At 33.4% G+C, this 13,839-nt stretch overlaps 7 protein-coding genes across 7 annotated transcripts; 4 read left to right on the forward strand and 3 right to left on the reverse strand.

Moving 5' to 3' along the window:
* Positions 1-214: 214 nt before the first annotated feature.
* Positions 215-2,467, reverse strand: CDC5 (polo kinase CDC5; the record flags this gene model as incomplete). The annotated part of the gene is made up of 1 exon (XM_003669123.1): positions 215-2,467. One exon carries the CDS (start codon positions 2,465-2,467, stop codon positions 215-217), a length of 2,253 nt encoding a protein of 750 aa, XP_003669171.1.
* A 1,657-nt stretch (positions 2,468-4,124) lies between these two features.
* On the forward strand, positions 4,125-6,467 carry TOP1 (DNA topoisomerase 1; the record flags this gene model as incomplete). Its single annotated transcript, XM_003669124.1, has 1 exon — positions 4,125-6,467. The coding sequence occupies one exon, from the start codon at positions 4,125-4,127 to the stop codon at positions 6,465-6,467; it is 2,343 nt and encodes a 780-aa protein (XP_003669172.1).
* Positions 6,468-7,364: 897 nt separating this feature from the next.
* CSI2 (Csi2p) lies at positions 7,365-8,486 on the forward strand (the record flags this gene model as incomplete). Its single annotated transcript, XM_003669125.1, has 1 exon — positions 7,365-8,486. One exon carries the CDS (start codon positions 7,365-7,367, stop codon positions 8,484-8,486), a length of 1,122 nt encoding a protein of 373 aa, XP_003669173.1.
* Positions 8,487-8,564: 78 nt separating this feature from the next.
* On the reverse strand, positions 8,565-9,233 carry COQ10 (ubiquinone-binding protein COQ10; the record flags this gene model as incomplete). The annotated part of the gene is made up of 1 exon (XM_003669126.1): positions 8,565-9,233. The coding sequence occupies one exon, from the start codon at positions 9,231-9,233 to the stop codon at positions 8,565-8,567; it is 669 nt and encodes a 222-aa protein (XP_003669174.1).
* A 185-nt stretch (positions 9,234-9,418) lies between these two features.
* MDM12 (ERMES complex subunit MDM12) lies at positions 9,419-10,189 on the forward strand (the record flags this gene model as incomplete). Its single annotated transcript, XM_003669127.1, has 1 exon — positions 9,419-10,189. One exon carries the CDS (start codon positions 9,419-9,421, stop codon positions 10,187-10,189), a length of 771 nt encoding a protein of 256 aa, XP_003669175.1.
* Positions 10,190-10,589: 400 nt separating this feature from the next.
* MVP1 (Mvp1p) lies at positions 10,590-12,167 on the forward strand (the record flags this gene model as incomplete). Its single annotated transcript, XM_003669128.1, has 1 exon — positions 10,590-12,167. One exon carries the CDS (start codon positions 10,590-10,592, stop codon positions 12,165-12,167), a length of 1,578 nt encoding a protein of 525 aa, XP_003669176.1.
* Positions 12,168-12,349: 182 nt separating this feature from the next.
* RCL1 (rRNA-processing endoribonuclease) lies at positions 12,350-13,456 on the reverse strand (the record flags this gene model as incomplete). Its single annotated transcript, XM_003669129.1, has 1 exon — positions 12,350-13,456. One exon carries the CDS (start codon positions 13,454-13,456, stop codon positions 12,350-12,352), a length of 1,107 nt encoding a protein of 368 aa, XP_003669177.1.
* Between the last annotated feature and the right edge of the window lie 383 nt (positions 13,457-13,839).

Genomic DNA, 13,839 nt, shown 5'->3' on the forward strand with positions numbered 1-13,839 from the left:
AATATATTGAACTAAGAGATAATCATTCGTAGACGTAAATAAATAAATATGCTATTATGATTATTATTTTTTCTTTATATTTGCGTTATAAAACTAATGCATATAGACTAAAACTAGTATGCTCATCGGGCATACATATCTATACCAGTAATATGTATGTATATATATATTTTGAATGCATGTTTCATTCTTTCCAGGTTTCCAGGTTTTTTCTTTATGTTTGACCTAAGGTGAGTATGGAAGATTTTTGCTTCAAACCTTCCTTTATTAAATATAGTTTTTCCATAAAATTACATCCTGGATTATTAGGTATTCCACCATTTTTCAATACTTCCACCAATGGATACGTCAAACTTGCATGATCTGGAGAAATATATGTAACTAATTTGCCACCTTCCGATATGGCGAATTTATGATGATCTTTAAAATTAAATTGGAATGTACCATCACTTAATTCAAACATTACGAATTGTTTATATCTTGTATACCTTCTTAAAAAAACATCATCTTTATGATATTCTTCTCTAACAAATGTAGAAACTCGACTTAAATTTGCTGACATATATTTAGCGAAAAATTCAACAATCTCTAAATGTCTTGAAAGTTCTCTTGGTCTATCTGCTAAAAGATAATGACCTGCCACCCAACCTTCTCTATCGTCATAACTAATATACCAGAATTCTTCTGCATCAGCTAATCGGAGAACAGTAGTACCATTATTAAACAAAACACCAATATCCTCGGTGGATAATTGATATGAAAATCCATGTTTATTTGAATAATCTACCCATTTAGTAACCACTATAGGATGTTTAATCTTAGGTAATCTAAGTTTCGGTAATCCACCCATTTTCTTTTGTGCTTCAGCTTCAAGAATACCATTCATTGCCAATAAACATTCACTTGATAAAATTCTTAATGAAATTTCAGATTTAATTACATTGGATAACATTGGTTGTAAACTGTTTTTCATATTACTTTGTTGTGCTCTACGAATTCTTGCCTCACGCGCAAGATTGTTCAATTTCCTTTGTGCCTCTAGATCAATAACCTCTTTATATTTATTCTTCGTCCCACCAGGGGATAAAGCATGTGGGAGTATTGTCCTATAATCAAATGGTTTATTACTAGAAGATGCAGTATTCGTTGCATTGGCTGATGGTCCATTATTTGATTCTGTCTTACTAGAAGAAACATTTGATGTCCCTTCAATATTAGTACCATTATCATCGTTTCCTGTAACGGAGGAAATTTTATTACTACTGCTTGTTCTACGCTTATTCCCACTCTCAATTAAACCACAATTAGCCATACAATTTTTGAAATTTATAAATGATTCTTCTAATGTTAATTCTTCTTCATAGTTTGGAACTGTATCCATAACGTCAGGACTGATTCTAGCTGGGAAAACCCCTCTAAACCAAACATCATCAATTATATCTATTATGGTAGGCCTTTGTAATGGATTTAATGATAAAATGTCATGAATTAATATTTCTGCTTCTTTGGAAACATATTTATCCTTTGGATAACCATATTTACAAAGTTTTATTCTTTCATATATAACATTAACATCTTTAGCTTGAAATGGGGGTTTACCGACTAACAATGCATAAATCATAACCCCAATTGACCATATATCAACTTCAAAGGAATGACCTGAATGTTTACCCATTAAAACTTCTGGAGCAATATAATTTGGAGTACCACAAACGGTATATTTTCTTTCACGATCATTAGCCAATACAGCAGCTAATCCAAAATCACCTACTTTTAGATTATAATCTTTATCAAAGAAAATATTTCCTAACTTTAAATCTCTATGAATAATTCGTCTTGAATGCAAATATTTAATGGCACCACATATTTGAGTTGTGAAAAATCTAACTTCAGGTTCAGTTAAACTTTTCCTTTTTTTTAAAAGATCCATTAAAGAACCATTGGGACAAATTTCCAATAAGATATAAACGTTTGCATCATCTTCAAAACAATCAATAAATTGAACAATATTCGAATGTTTCATACTCTTATGGATTTGAATTTCTGATAATAATTTTCTCTTAGTCTTTTCAGATTTAATAGATATTTTAGCCACTGTCTTAGCGGCAAAAATTTTCCCACTTTCATCTTTTATTTGGAAGCAACGTGCAAATCCACCTTCTCCAAGGAAATGTTCTCTACGGTAGTCTCTGCCTCTTGTCTTAATTAATGATGGCGGTGTCTTACATAAGGATGAGAGTTTTTCCTTTTTCTTCTTTGGTTGAGGTTGTTCTGTCATAACTCTCTTATGCTTGTTATTGGCATTAATTTCTGGTGATGGATCATTATTTTCTTTGTCGTCTGGATTATTATGTTGTGAATAAATTGGTGTATTTGGTTTCAAAGCATTTTTGACAGGAGTATTAACAGCTCTAGAACGGGTATTTACTTGCTTGTCATTAATTGTTTGTAATGGTGCTAATGACATTGTTTTTTGATCTTATTGAGGTATTGTTGTTTCGTTTCCTGAAAGTATTTCTTTTTTATTGCCTTGTCTGTTTAGTAATGAATATAAGAAAGATTAGTGTCTTTGAAAATGCAGAAGTGATGGAATGTGAATATGGAGGATATTTCCTTGAATTGATAAAGAAAAGAGTAGGTTAGATTAAATGATGACAGGACCAATCCCAATTTAGTAAAATACCTGGGATATGAATATTTTTTGGGAAGAAAAATATACTCGATATTATTTATATTCTAAATGTAAAATGAAACAAACAATTGAGATAAAATCGATCAATCAAGTAATTTTAGGGAGATATAGTTAGAAAATGAAACATCAATTATCAAAAGGAAGATGAAGGTTTTGTGATTTATTTCTGAATCTTTCAATTTGCCAGGATATTTTTTTTCCTCTTTTACAATTTCATTTTTGTTGTCATTTCCTATTTAGGAAATATTCGTTGACGGCGATGTTTTTGATTGCCTCCCTAACAAAACCACCGGGAAATTTATCCTGCACCCTGAGTAAGGGCGTTGGAGCTTGGCACATCAGGGCTTGTTTCAATTTTACCCTAAGTAAGTACATCCGAAACGGGTACGTACATTTAGCCGCCCATGGGGCTCTTCTTAGACATCATCATCGAAAAGTAAAGTTATTGACACATGGAAAATCACAAATAGACTATGCAGTTCAAATGCTACTTTTTTCCTAATCAATAAAGAAGGCTTGGAATAGAAATTATTTTCCTTAACAGATTAACTGTTTGTAGTTTTCTTGGATTATCAAAATCGAGCAACTATTGATTCTGTAAGTCATAACATCTTGTATATAGAGTGTGTAATAAATGAAAACATGAGAACACATTCATGGTTTTGAGTGTACCAACTAAACTCTTGGCCTTTTATGAAATAAGAACCTTTAGCATAGCAGTAGTACCTTCCCTTTTTATCATCAACTTTCAATACGTAAAGAAAGCAGCGTCAATATCGTTAACGGTGTATACCTCCATTGTTATTTTATTCACATATAACTATGGGGTACTTCTGACCCTTTTTCAACAGATATTATACATTCTGAGCAGCTTGAGAGCATAAACCCTGATCCTTAAGGTAAAAAGGGGAATTATTTAAGCTAACATAGACGACAATATATCTACTGTATCACAACCGGCTTTCTCCCAATCTCTCAATAAAAAACCCCGAAATCACGAACACCTGGCATAATGAGGATTTACGCGTTTTTGTCGATTATTTTTTTTTTTATTTTGCCCTTTCCAAATTTTTTGAAACTGGAAAAAGTACAAACAGATACAAAAAAACCTCTTCATGGTCATCTCGAGAGGAAGACACGGTATGCGTAAGGGATCTTAATGTTCTGATGGGCTAGGAAACTTATATTCGATAAAGGTGAGCCGTTTTCCAATCTGAGATTATCAAATTAGAAAGCCGTTTATTGTATACCTTACATACATATACGTACGTAAGTATAATATCTGGTTTAGCAGCTTAAAGAGATCTACGATCCTTATACATATAAAATTTGCTATCTCAATTCAGTACGGAATATACGACATACTATTGTGCCTGACTTTTCATAATAATTATAAAGAAAAGGATATATTATTATTAATATTATTGTTAGTATGACGATATCTCCCAATCGGGCCCACAAAAGTAAGAACTTAGAATCTTATACATCCGATGAAGAGGAAGACGATATGCCTTTATCTCAAGCATCAATAAAGAAAAGAAGAAGAGTTAAAATCAATGATATACTAGATGATGACGAGGGCGATGGTGATGAGGATGAAGATGAAGATGCAACTTTATCTTCAATCGCTGTAAAGAATAAGAAACAAAAGATATCCAAGATAAAAGTAGAAGAGTTTGATGGATCATCATCAAGTCAAGAAAAGAAAGTGAAAAAATCAAAGAAGAAATCGAAAAAAGTTAGTAAAAAGATGATATCGGACCCCAAGAACGAAACAAAACAAGAAAGTGACGATGATGATAAACCATTGAAAAAAGAAGTAAGTACGGAACTGGAGAACGATGAAGAAGAAGAATACAAATGGTGGGAAAAGCAAAATGAGGATGATTCCATTAAATGGACTACATTAAAACATAACGGGGTATTACTCCCACCACCATATGAACCATTACCGTCTCATGTCAAATTATATTACGAAGGGAAACCTGTGGATTTACCATTAGAAGCAGAAGAAGTGGCTGGATTCTTTGGTGCCATGTTGGAAACTGATCATGCTAAAAACCCTACGTTCCAAAAAAATTTCTTTACTGATTTCTTACATGTCCTAGAGCAAAATGGTGGTACTAAAAATGGGATTGAAATTAAAGAATTCACCAAATGTGATTTCAAAAAAATTTTCGATTATTATGATTTACAAAGAGAAGCTACTAGACAAAAAAGTAGTTTAGAAAAGAAACAAATCCGTTTAGAAAGAGAAAAAGCAGAAGAAAAATATAAGTTTTGTGAATTAGACGGAAGGAAAGAACAAGTAGGTAATTTCAAAGTGGAACCACCAGGGTTATTTAGAGGGCGTGGTGCTCATCCGAAAACGGGTAAATTGAAAAGAAGAGTTCAACCTGAAGATATCGTTTTGAATTTAAGTGAAGATGCACCAATTCCTGAAGCTCCCGCTGGACATCAGTGGGGAGAGGTTAGACATGATAATACTGTCCAATGGTTGGCCATGTGGAAAGAAAATATCTTTAATTCGTTGAAATATGTTAGATTAGCCGCTAACTCATCTTTAAAGGGACAAAATGATCTTAAAAAATTCGAAAAGGCAAGACAATTAAAAGATCACATCGATACAATCAGAAAAGATTATAGAAAACGTTTAAAGAATAAATTCATGCTAGAGCGTCAAAAAGCTACAGCCATATATTTGATTGACGTATTTGCATTAAGAGCCGGTGGTGAGAAATCTGAAGAAGAAGCAGATACCGTTGGTTGTTGTTCCTTAAGGTATGAGCATGTTACTTTAAAACCACCTAATACAGTAATATTTGATTTCTTAGGTAAAGATTCCATCAGATATTATCAACAAGTGGAAGTAGATAAACAAGTCTTTAAAGATTTAACCATTTTCAAAAGACCACCTAAACAACCGGGACATCAATTATTCGATCGATTAGATCCATCAATTCTAAATAAACATTTACAAAGTTATATGCCTGGTTTAACGGCGAAAGTTTTCCGTACTTATAACGCTTCCAAGACAATGCAAGATCAATTAGATTTAATTCCTAATGAAGGTACCGTCGCTGAGAAATTATTAAGATATAACGCAGCTAATAGAACTGTGGCCATTTTATGTAACCATCAACGTACAGTAACTAAAGGCCATGCACAATCTGTTGAAAAGGCAAATATGAAAATCAAAGAATTAGAATGGCAAAAGATTAGGTTGAAAAGAGGTCTTCTTCAATTAGATTCATCCGAATTGAAAAAAAATAAAGCATATTTCAAAGAATTGGACGATTTATCCAAAGAAGATGAAGCATCCATACATGCGCATATTATCGAAAGAGAAAGGGACAGGTTACATAAAAAGTTTGCAAGAGAGAATGATAAGAAAAAATTCATGAAAGAGAAGGAATTACCTGAATCTGAACTGAAAGAATGGTTAGATAAAGTAGAAGAAAAAAAGAAGCAATACGCAAAAGAGCTAAAGACAAACGTCGTAGAATTAAGATCGTCGTTAAACACAGTTGAAAAGATCAAGGCTCAAATTGAAAAGTTAGAACAAAGGATTCTAACAGCTACCATTCAATTGAAAGACAAAGAAGAAAACTCGGAGGTCTCTCTAGGTACTTCGAAGCTTAATTATATTGATCCAAGATTAAACGTTGCATTTTGCAAAAAATATAATGTACCAATAGAGAAGATATTTACCAAGACTTTAAGAGATAAGTTCAAATGGGCCATCGAATCCGCTGATGAAAATTGGAGGTTTTAATCTAATTCTATTTAGCATATAAATACGAGCCATCCTGCATTTTTATGACGTTACTTTCCTATGGTCGCGTCATACTTAACTATTTATTATAGGCACACTCTTGCAACTCCTGAAGTTCCGTAATTTTACTGGAAATTCTAATAGAGACTATTTTTAAGTCGACTATTTATAAGAGTAACATTATGTAATGCCAAGCCATCTACCTACACAAGCTTTTTGTATTTTTTTAGAAGGTAAGTATTTAACCGCTGAGTTTTTCAAGAGTCCGAAATGGTTTAACGTGGTTATTGAGCCAAGTAAAGAGATTTGTTCTTACTAGTAGTAAACTGATAACATGTCAGAAGTCTATCGTGGTGTCACACAGTCCAGTACTTTCCTAACTAATTAACTTTACCGCTGAAGTTCTTTCTCATCAAATTCTCCAGAAGTGATACTTCATGTTTCGAATATTTTTCGCGTCCGCCCCACTTCCCCCATAATAGGCCCCGAGATAACTCAGCAGAACATCTGGGTGGTGGATGGAAAATGGAACACGAAATAAACAAACGCGAAAAATCGATGAAAAAAGGTCAGAAATAAGAAGATAACCGTAAGATTCTTTAGAGAAGTACCATACTGTTACGTAAATGTCTTTGAAGAAAGACTGGATAACTTTTGGTGGCTTTTCCTAGAAAGGTAAATTCAAATCAATCAGAACGCTAAAGCTTATTATGGTGCAAGATAATTAATTTAACTTTCTCCCACTTCTATGAAGTTGGTTAACTAAGCTGGAGACTCTATTCAATATATAATGAAAATGCAACTATTTCTCGAATTGGAATTTTTTTCCTTTGTGATTGCTTACCACAACCAACGAAACTAACTAGAAAATATACTATACCATACTAATACAAGGCCATGCGATTCCATAAAAATTTATTTAGATTTTCTGCTATGCTTTTATTAAGTGATACCTTTGTCAACGCAGAATCCGATGTCTCTACACTAACGGCTACAAGCAAGATAACGCTTCGAAGAAGAGAGCTACCGAAGTTGGTAACTACTACCAAAACTTCAACATCTAGTTCTTCTAGTAGCACACATAAAGCAACATCGACTAATGTGTCTTCAACTTCTAATTCCAAGTCTACAGTAACAACAAAAACCAGTTCAGTTACTTCCCAAAAAAGTATGCCAAAGATAGTCAGCAGTAGTAGCAGTAGCATAGATACATCACAAACTGCATCTGTTACTACTGCTCCAAAAATCAGTTCCACTCCAGTAACGATTCCCGCCACGGATGGTAACTATAACATATATCGCAGCAATCAGTTGGATGGAACAGTTTTCATCGCCTTTGGTAGTTGTCTAGCTTTCATTTTGGTATTACTTCTTTCATTATGGGCATTCCTAGCCTTTAATGCTTGGAATGGTGCACGTAAAGAATACCAGCGTAAAGCAATTGAAGAGAAATATCAATATGATCCGTTCTATTTCAATAATAGCAATAATAGTAATAAGAGTTCTTCTTTATCAGCATCCTCTTCCTCCAATAATAGTAATTATTCAGATAATGAAAGTGATATTTCAGAAAAGTTTTTGAAACCGAAAAATTCTAGAATGACATTATACAGCATGAACTCTGCATCTGCATTAAACCTCTTAAATGGGAAATCTTCCAATACAGAATTCAATAGCAGTGAAAAAACAAATAATGACTTAAATAGTACGTTTAGAAACTCCATGTTTATCTCACCTACTGAAATATTACAACAGGAGACTCAATTTAATAACAACAGTATCAATGGAAGCAGCATATTCGATTCAACCAACAGTACGCCGAAGATTCAAACTTTCCCAACTCAGATAATTGCGAATAATAATGGCTCTAATTTTGCATCTTTAAATACTACAGATTTTGAAGGTCTTGGCTTGAAACTAAATCCTGGCTCCGAAGGAACTCCAGACTCTAACGACAAAAAGAAGAACTTCAGACCACCCAGCGTTCATCTTGACCAATTATTAGATAGCGAGGATTAGGTTGTATATATACATATATATACGAAATTTTACAGCATGAATATAGGCCATATATACATTAAAATATTAGTTTTAGCATTATAATTCTTTGTCAGCTTCAACAGTTTTCATTGTCGAGATAGTTCTCGACATTTCTAAACGCTTTAAATCATGAACTCTTCTTTCAAATGCATCCATTACCACTTTAGTAACACTTCTAGCAAAGATTGATGATACAGCGTTATACAACCTTGATTTGAATTTAAATCTCAACGCTAATTCAACTCGAGTGAAGTCGCTTCCTCTTCTTGGATGAGGTTGAATTAGCCATTCCGAATGAAATGAATCAAACAAGTGCTGAGACAAGGAGTCTGCCTCAACAATGAAAGACCGATTATCTTTGTTTTCCTTATTTATCACCTCTTGACAATTAACATTACAAACAAATTTCTCATCATACTCCCTAAACCCGATCCTTAATCCAGCAACAGTTGGTCTATTATTATTTGATGAGTTACGCTCATCAACGAATGATTCAACGCAATACGGTATAAATTTCGAATATTGAGATACTTCACAGGCTATATCATATAGTTCTCTAGGTTTCGCATGGATCGTCTTGTGAAGGGTATATTTTTGTTCTTTAAATTCATGTGGAAACCCAAAAAGGGTTCGTCTGTAAGTCCTTGTAGTAGTGAAATGATAACGTTTTGTTGACGCTAATGAGAATCTTAAGAGTTTGTTGCTTCTTGGAACTGTCACTATCATATTGTTTCTTCTTTTGCTTCCTTTCAATTGGCAAATCAAGGTATTTTCTGTAGAATTGTGGTATCTGTTTCCATATACACCTTTTTAGTCTTGAATATTTTAGGAGTAATACAGAAAAACGACTATTTTGTAGCTTGCTGAGACGATGAGATTCAAGATTAAGACAACGAAAATGAATAGAAAAAATGTCATTCGATATTAATTGGGACAATATAGGTAATGATAGTGCTCTTAATCTTATTATTAAAAATCAATTAAGTTCATATTTGCAAAGTATTTCTTTACCAAGTTATGTTAGAAATTTACAAATAACAGATTTCTCCTTGGGGAAGATTGCACCAAAGATAACTTTAAAAGAGATTAATGATCCCTTACAAGATTTTTATGATGCTTTGAATGAAGATTTGGACTCATCATGTGATGATGATTGGGTAGCTCCATCCCCTAGTGATGTTCAATTTCTTATTGAAGTTGAATATACAGGTGATTTATTAATCTCACTTTCTGCAGACTTAGTATTGAATTATCCAAGTAAAGAGTTTATTACTTTACCATTAAAATTTGGTATTACAGATTTAGGTATACATTCCCTATGTCTTGTTGCATATATGTCTAAACAAATATTTATTAGTTTTTTGTGTGATGTTAGTGATCCGATCTTGGATAATGATACCCATAATACAGAGTCGATTTTAGATCCCAATGGATCACTAATGGCACCTAAGAGACCATTTGAAAGGATATCGATAATACGTAGTTTAAAGATAGACACTGAAATTGGAGAACAACTTCAAGGTGAAGGATCCATATTGAAGAATGTTGGGAAATTGGAACAATTTCTGTTGGAAAAATTTAAAGATCTCCTGAGACAAGAATTGGCATGGCCAAGCTGGATCAACCTGGACATGACAGGAGAGGAGGATGTTGTAGATGCTCATACTGAACAGAATGACTGAGTCACCTAAAAACACCTATAATCGTGGCATGTAAGGCTCTATGTATTTTAAGAAAAGCGACCGGATGATCATTATCAATGCTGCTGCACTTGCACATGTAATAAATAAGTTACGATTAATTCCTAATTAACTGAATAATAATTTATATATTCTTTCGATCCTCTTTTGAACCGACAAAAGGATTGATTAACTCTAAAATTCAACCTTCTGACGTTACATCATAAACTTAGCCTCTAACGCGTGGCTTTGTAGTGCGATTAAATCTCAAACAATTACTCTCCTGTTATATGAGGGAACAAAGGAGAAGAAGCAAACATTAATCATAAATAGCTAATGGATCCACAGGTGAAATTGGTACAGTTGTAACCTTCATCATAACACATCGAATTTAGGACCAAATATGAATACTTATGACGAGGAAGAGCCTGATCCATGGAGATCAGGGCCAACAACTAACGCATGGTCAACAACGAACCCTACTATTACGTCAAACAATACAGACAGACCTGATGATTCTACTAGTACAAGGATAGCTAGCGATCTGACAAAGGTATCGTTAATAGATAGAGCTAGGTCAGACTTATTCAATTCATCTGCCGACGTCTTAGAAGAAAGCATTTGGAATGAAACCCTTGCAACTCAATCGAATGACAGCACTACTATTAGTGCGGAAGCTACCACTACCAACCAAACATTTATACCTGAGAATATATTAAACCAAGATACTAATAAGCATATAGGCAATTCTATGGAAGATACGAATAATGTTGAAGAAGCCTTGAATGATTGGTGTGATAAGATTCGGAAAACTTACAAACCTTTAGATTATGATATAATTGCTATTGAAGAAATCCCTGAACGAGAAGGTTTATTATTCAAGCATGCAAATTACTCTGTCAAACATTTGGTTGATCTTCCTCACGTAGACTCTCCTAAGGATAAAAGTGTGATAAGAAGATATTCGGATTTCGTTTGGTTACAAGAAATACTACTGAGAAGATATCCGTTTAGGATGGTACCTGAATTACCACCAAAGAGAATTGGATCTCAAAATGCAGATCCAGTCTTCTTACTGAAAAGGAAGAATGGATTGAGAAGATTTATTAATCTAGTTATGAAACATCCTGTTTTTAAAAACGATGATTTAGTGCTGACATTTTTAACAGCTCCAACTGATCTTTCCAGCTGGAGAAAACAAGCAACTTATGATACATCAGATGAATTTACAGATCGGAAAATTAGTGTTGAATTTAGAAAGATGTGGCAAAAGGATATTTCACAACAGTGGAATAAAGCAACTTCTTCAATTGATCAATCTATTGAAATTTGGTCAAGAATATGTATTCTTGTTGAAAGACATTCAAAAAAATTAAATCAAATTGCACATGAGGACTCCATTTTTAATTCATTAATTAAAGATTTCACCAATTTCGCTCCGAAATTATATCCAATCCAACAAAGTGATACTATCCTAGACATTAATAACCATTTCAGTATTATTTCAACACATCTAGAAAAGAAGAACGAAATAACTCTTCAAACAATTAAAGACTTTTCAGACCAATTGATTCCTAAATTTAAAATATATACAGACGTTTTATTATCTCTAAGAGGACTTTTTGAAAGATATCGTATTATGGCAACTAACACGATTCCTCAGCTACAAAGACATGTTCAATTAAATCTTGAGAAATTAGAATCTATGAAAGGTAAACCTGAAGTTAGTGGCACAGAATATGATAAGATCAAAGCATCTATTAAGAGAGATAGAAAAAGTATAGGGGAACAATTGAATAGAACATGGTTAATAAGAGAATGTATTTTACAAGAATTTACTATTTTCCAAGAAACTCAATTCATGATAACGAGAGCATTTCAAGAATGGATGAAGTTGAATTCTACTTATAATGGATTGATCCTAAATGAATGGGAGAAGTTGGGTAATCAAACAATCGATATGCCAAGTTCTCGGAAATAATGAAAACATTAAAAAAATTAGCATTAAAATTATGGAATAATGACGACTTTTTTTCTTTTTTAATTTAAATAAGCACATACACGCATACGCAAATATACTACGAGAGACATGTTCTTTATAATTATGTAGATCGAGGGGATCAAAATGCATAAATTGGTTTTTCTTCCTTCTTCATTGTTAGATTAAGCAATCTTTTTACTAGTATTAGTGAAACCCACCCCTTTTATCGTAGCGATGAAATCATCAGGATGGGTCAAATCATCTACTGGTTTTAGGAACACTTCTGTACCAAATACTTTTTTGATATCTCTTAGTAAATTAATAAAGTTTTCATCTATTTCGTCTTTCGTTATTCTCAATCTACCGATATCTTCTTTACCGATGACCATATAGACCATGGCTAATGCTAATTGATTTCTACCGACTGCTGCACTTGTCGATATTTCCTCTAGGAGACGATATGCTACTAATTGACCGATATCTTCTGGAACATCACCTGCGTCACCAATTGCCTCTGTTAAGTAACACCAACCTTTTTTCGTTTCTGCAACTAATGTAATCCCCCAACCTGGACTCTTACCTGAATTTTCACCTCTCCAAACATCTGCAGTTATTTCTACGGGGCAACTAATATCTTTCAATACTTTCTTTGCAGAGTCAATCATTCTATTAACCATTGATGGACTTACACGTGTTGAATATGCGACACCTCTTATGGTTGCTATAGTTGGTCTTTCCAATTCATGCATAGTGATAGGTTGAGCAATTAGAGAATCCACGACGAGATGAACTTCCCCACCACCATTTGGAGGGGATCCTCTTTTCAATGTATGTAATGCACATTCTCTACAACCGAATTTCTCTAATATTGGTAATAGTCCCCATTTAATTGCTTCAATACCTGCATCTTGATGAGATGCAGTGATACCTTTAAATAAGATTGAGAATTTCTTCTTGGAGAAGGGTGCTAGGTATAACATTGGTTCTACGAAATATCCTACTGGTTTTGATGGGGGACAATTATGTGTATGTGCACCACCTGTGATTATACCTGGTTTATAAAGGATTGTTGTACCTGTGTATGAGATTTCAATGACGGAACCATTAGTTACTGATTCTATTAATCTTAAGAAGGAAACTTCATAATCTTTTAGACCTGGATTTAAATCAGTGGAACGGATTTTCTCAATTTTAATTGGTTTCCCAGATAATGTGGAAAGAATGATTCGTAGTCTGAAATTTTGTGAACCTTGGAACGTGATGTATGGTTTTGGTTTGGCAGTTGACATTGTTTTGTGTTTTCTCTTTTGTTTGTATCAATAAAAAATTTCTTTTTTGAATTTTAAACTTAGCTATGTACCCATAATAATGAACAATCAATATTGTCATATAGTTTGTTTATATGATTTTTTTTTCATTTACAATTGCGATGAGATGAGATGAGATGAGCTACGTTAACCATGTTTCTTAGTTCAGATTTTTTTCAAAAAATTTTCAAAATCGTTAAAGGTGATTTTCGAAAGTGTCTGAAAATGTCAGCGATGAAAGAACAGACGACAGCGCGTCAGTAAATAAATTAATAAATAAAAGGTTTTTGTTGTTGTTTTTCTTATATTTTATGGCGCGACATAAAACTCCGAGAAATACCGATCCCAATGGTATTGTCTGGCAC

Source organism: Naumovozyma dairenensis, chromosome 3, assembly GCF_000227115.2.
Source record: "Naumovozyma dairenensis CBS 421 chromosome 3, complete genome".
Classification (NCBI taxonomy): Eukaryota; Fungi; Ascomycota; class Saccharomycetes; order Saccharomycetales; family Saccharomycetaceae; genus Naumovozyma; species Naumovozyma dairenensis.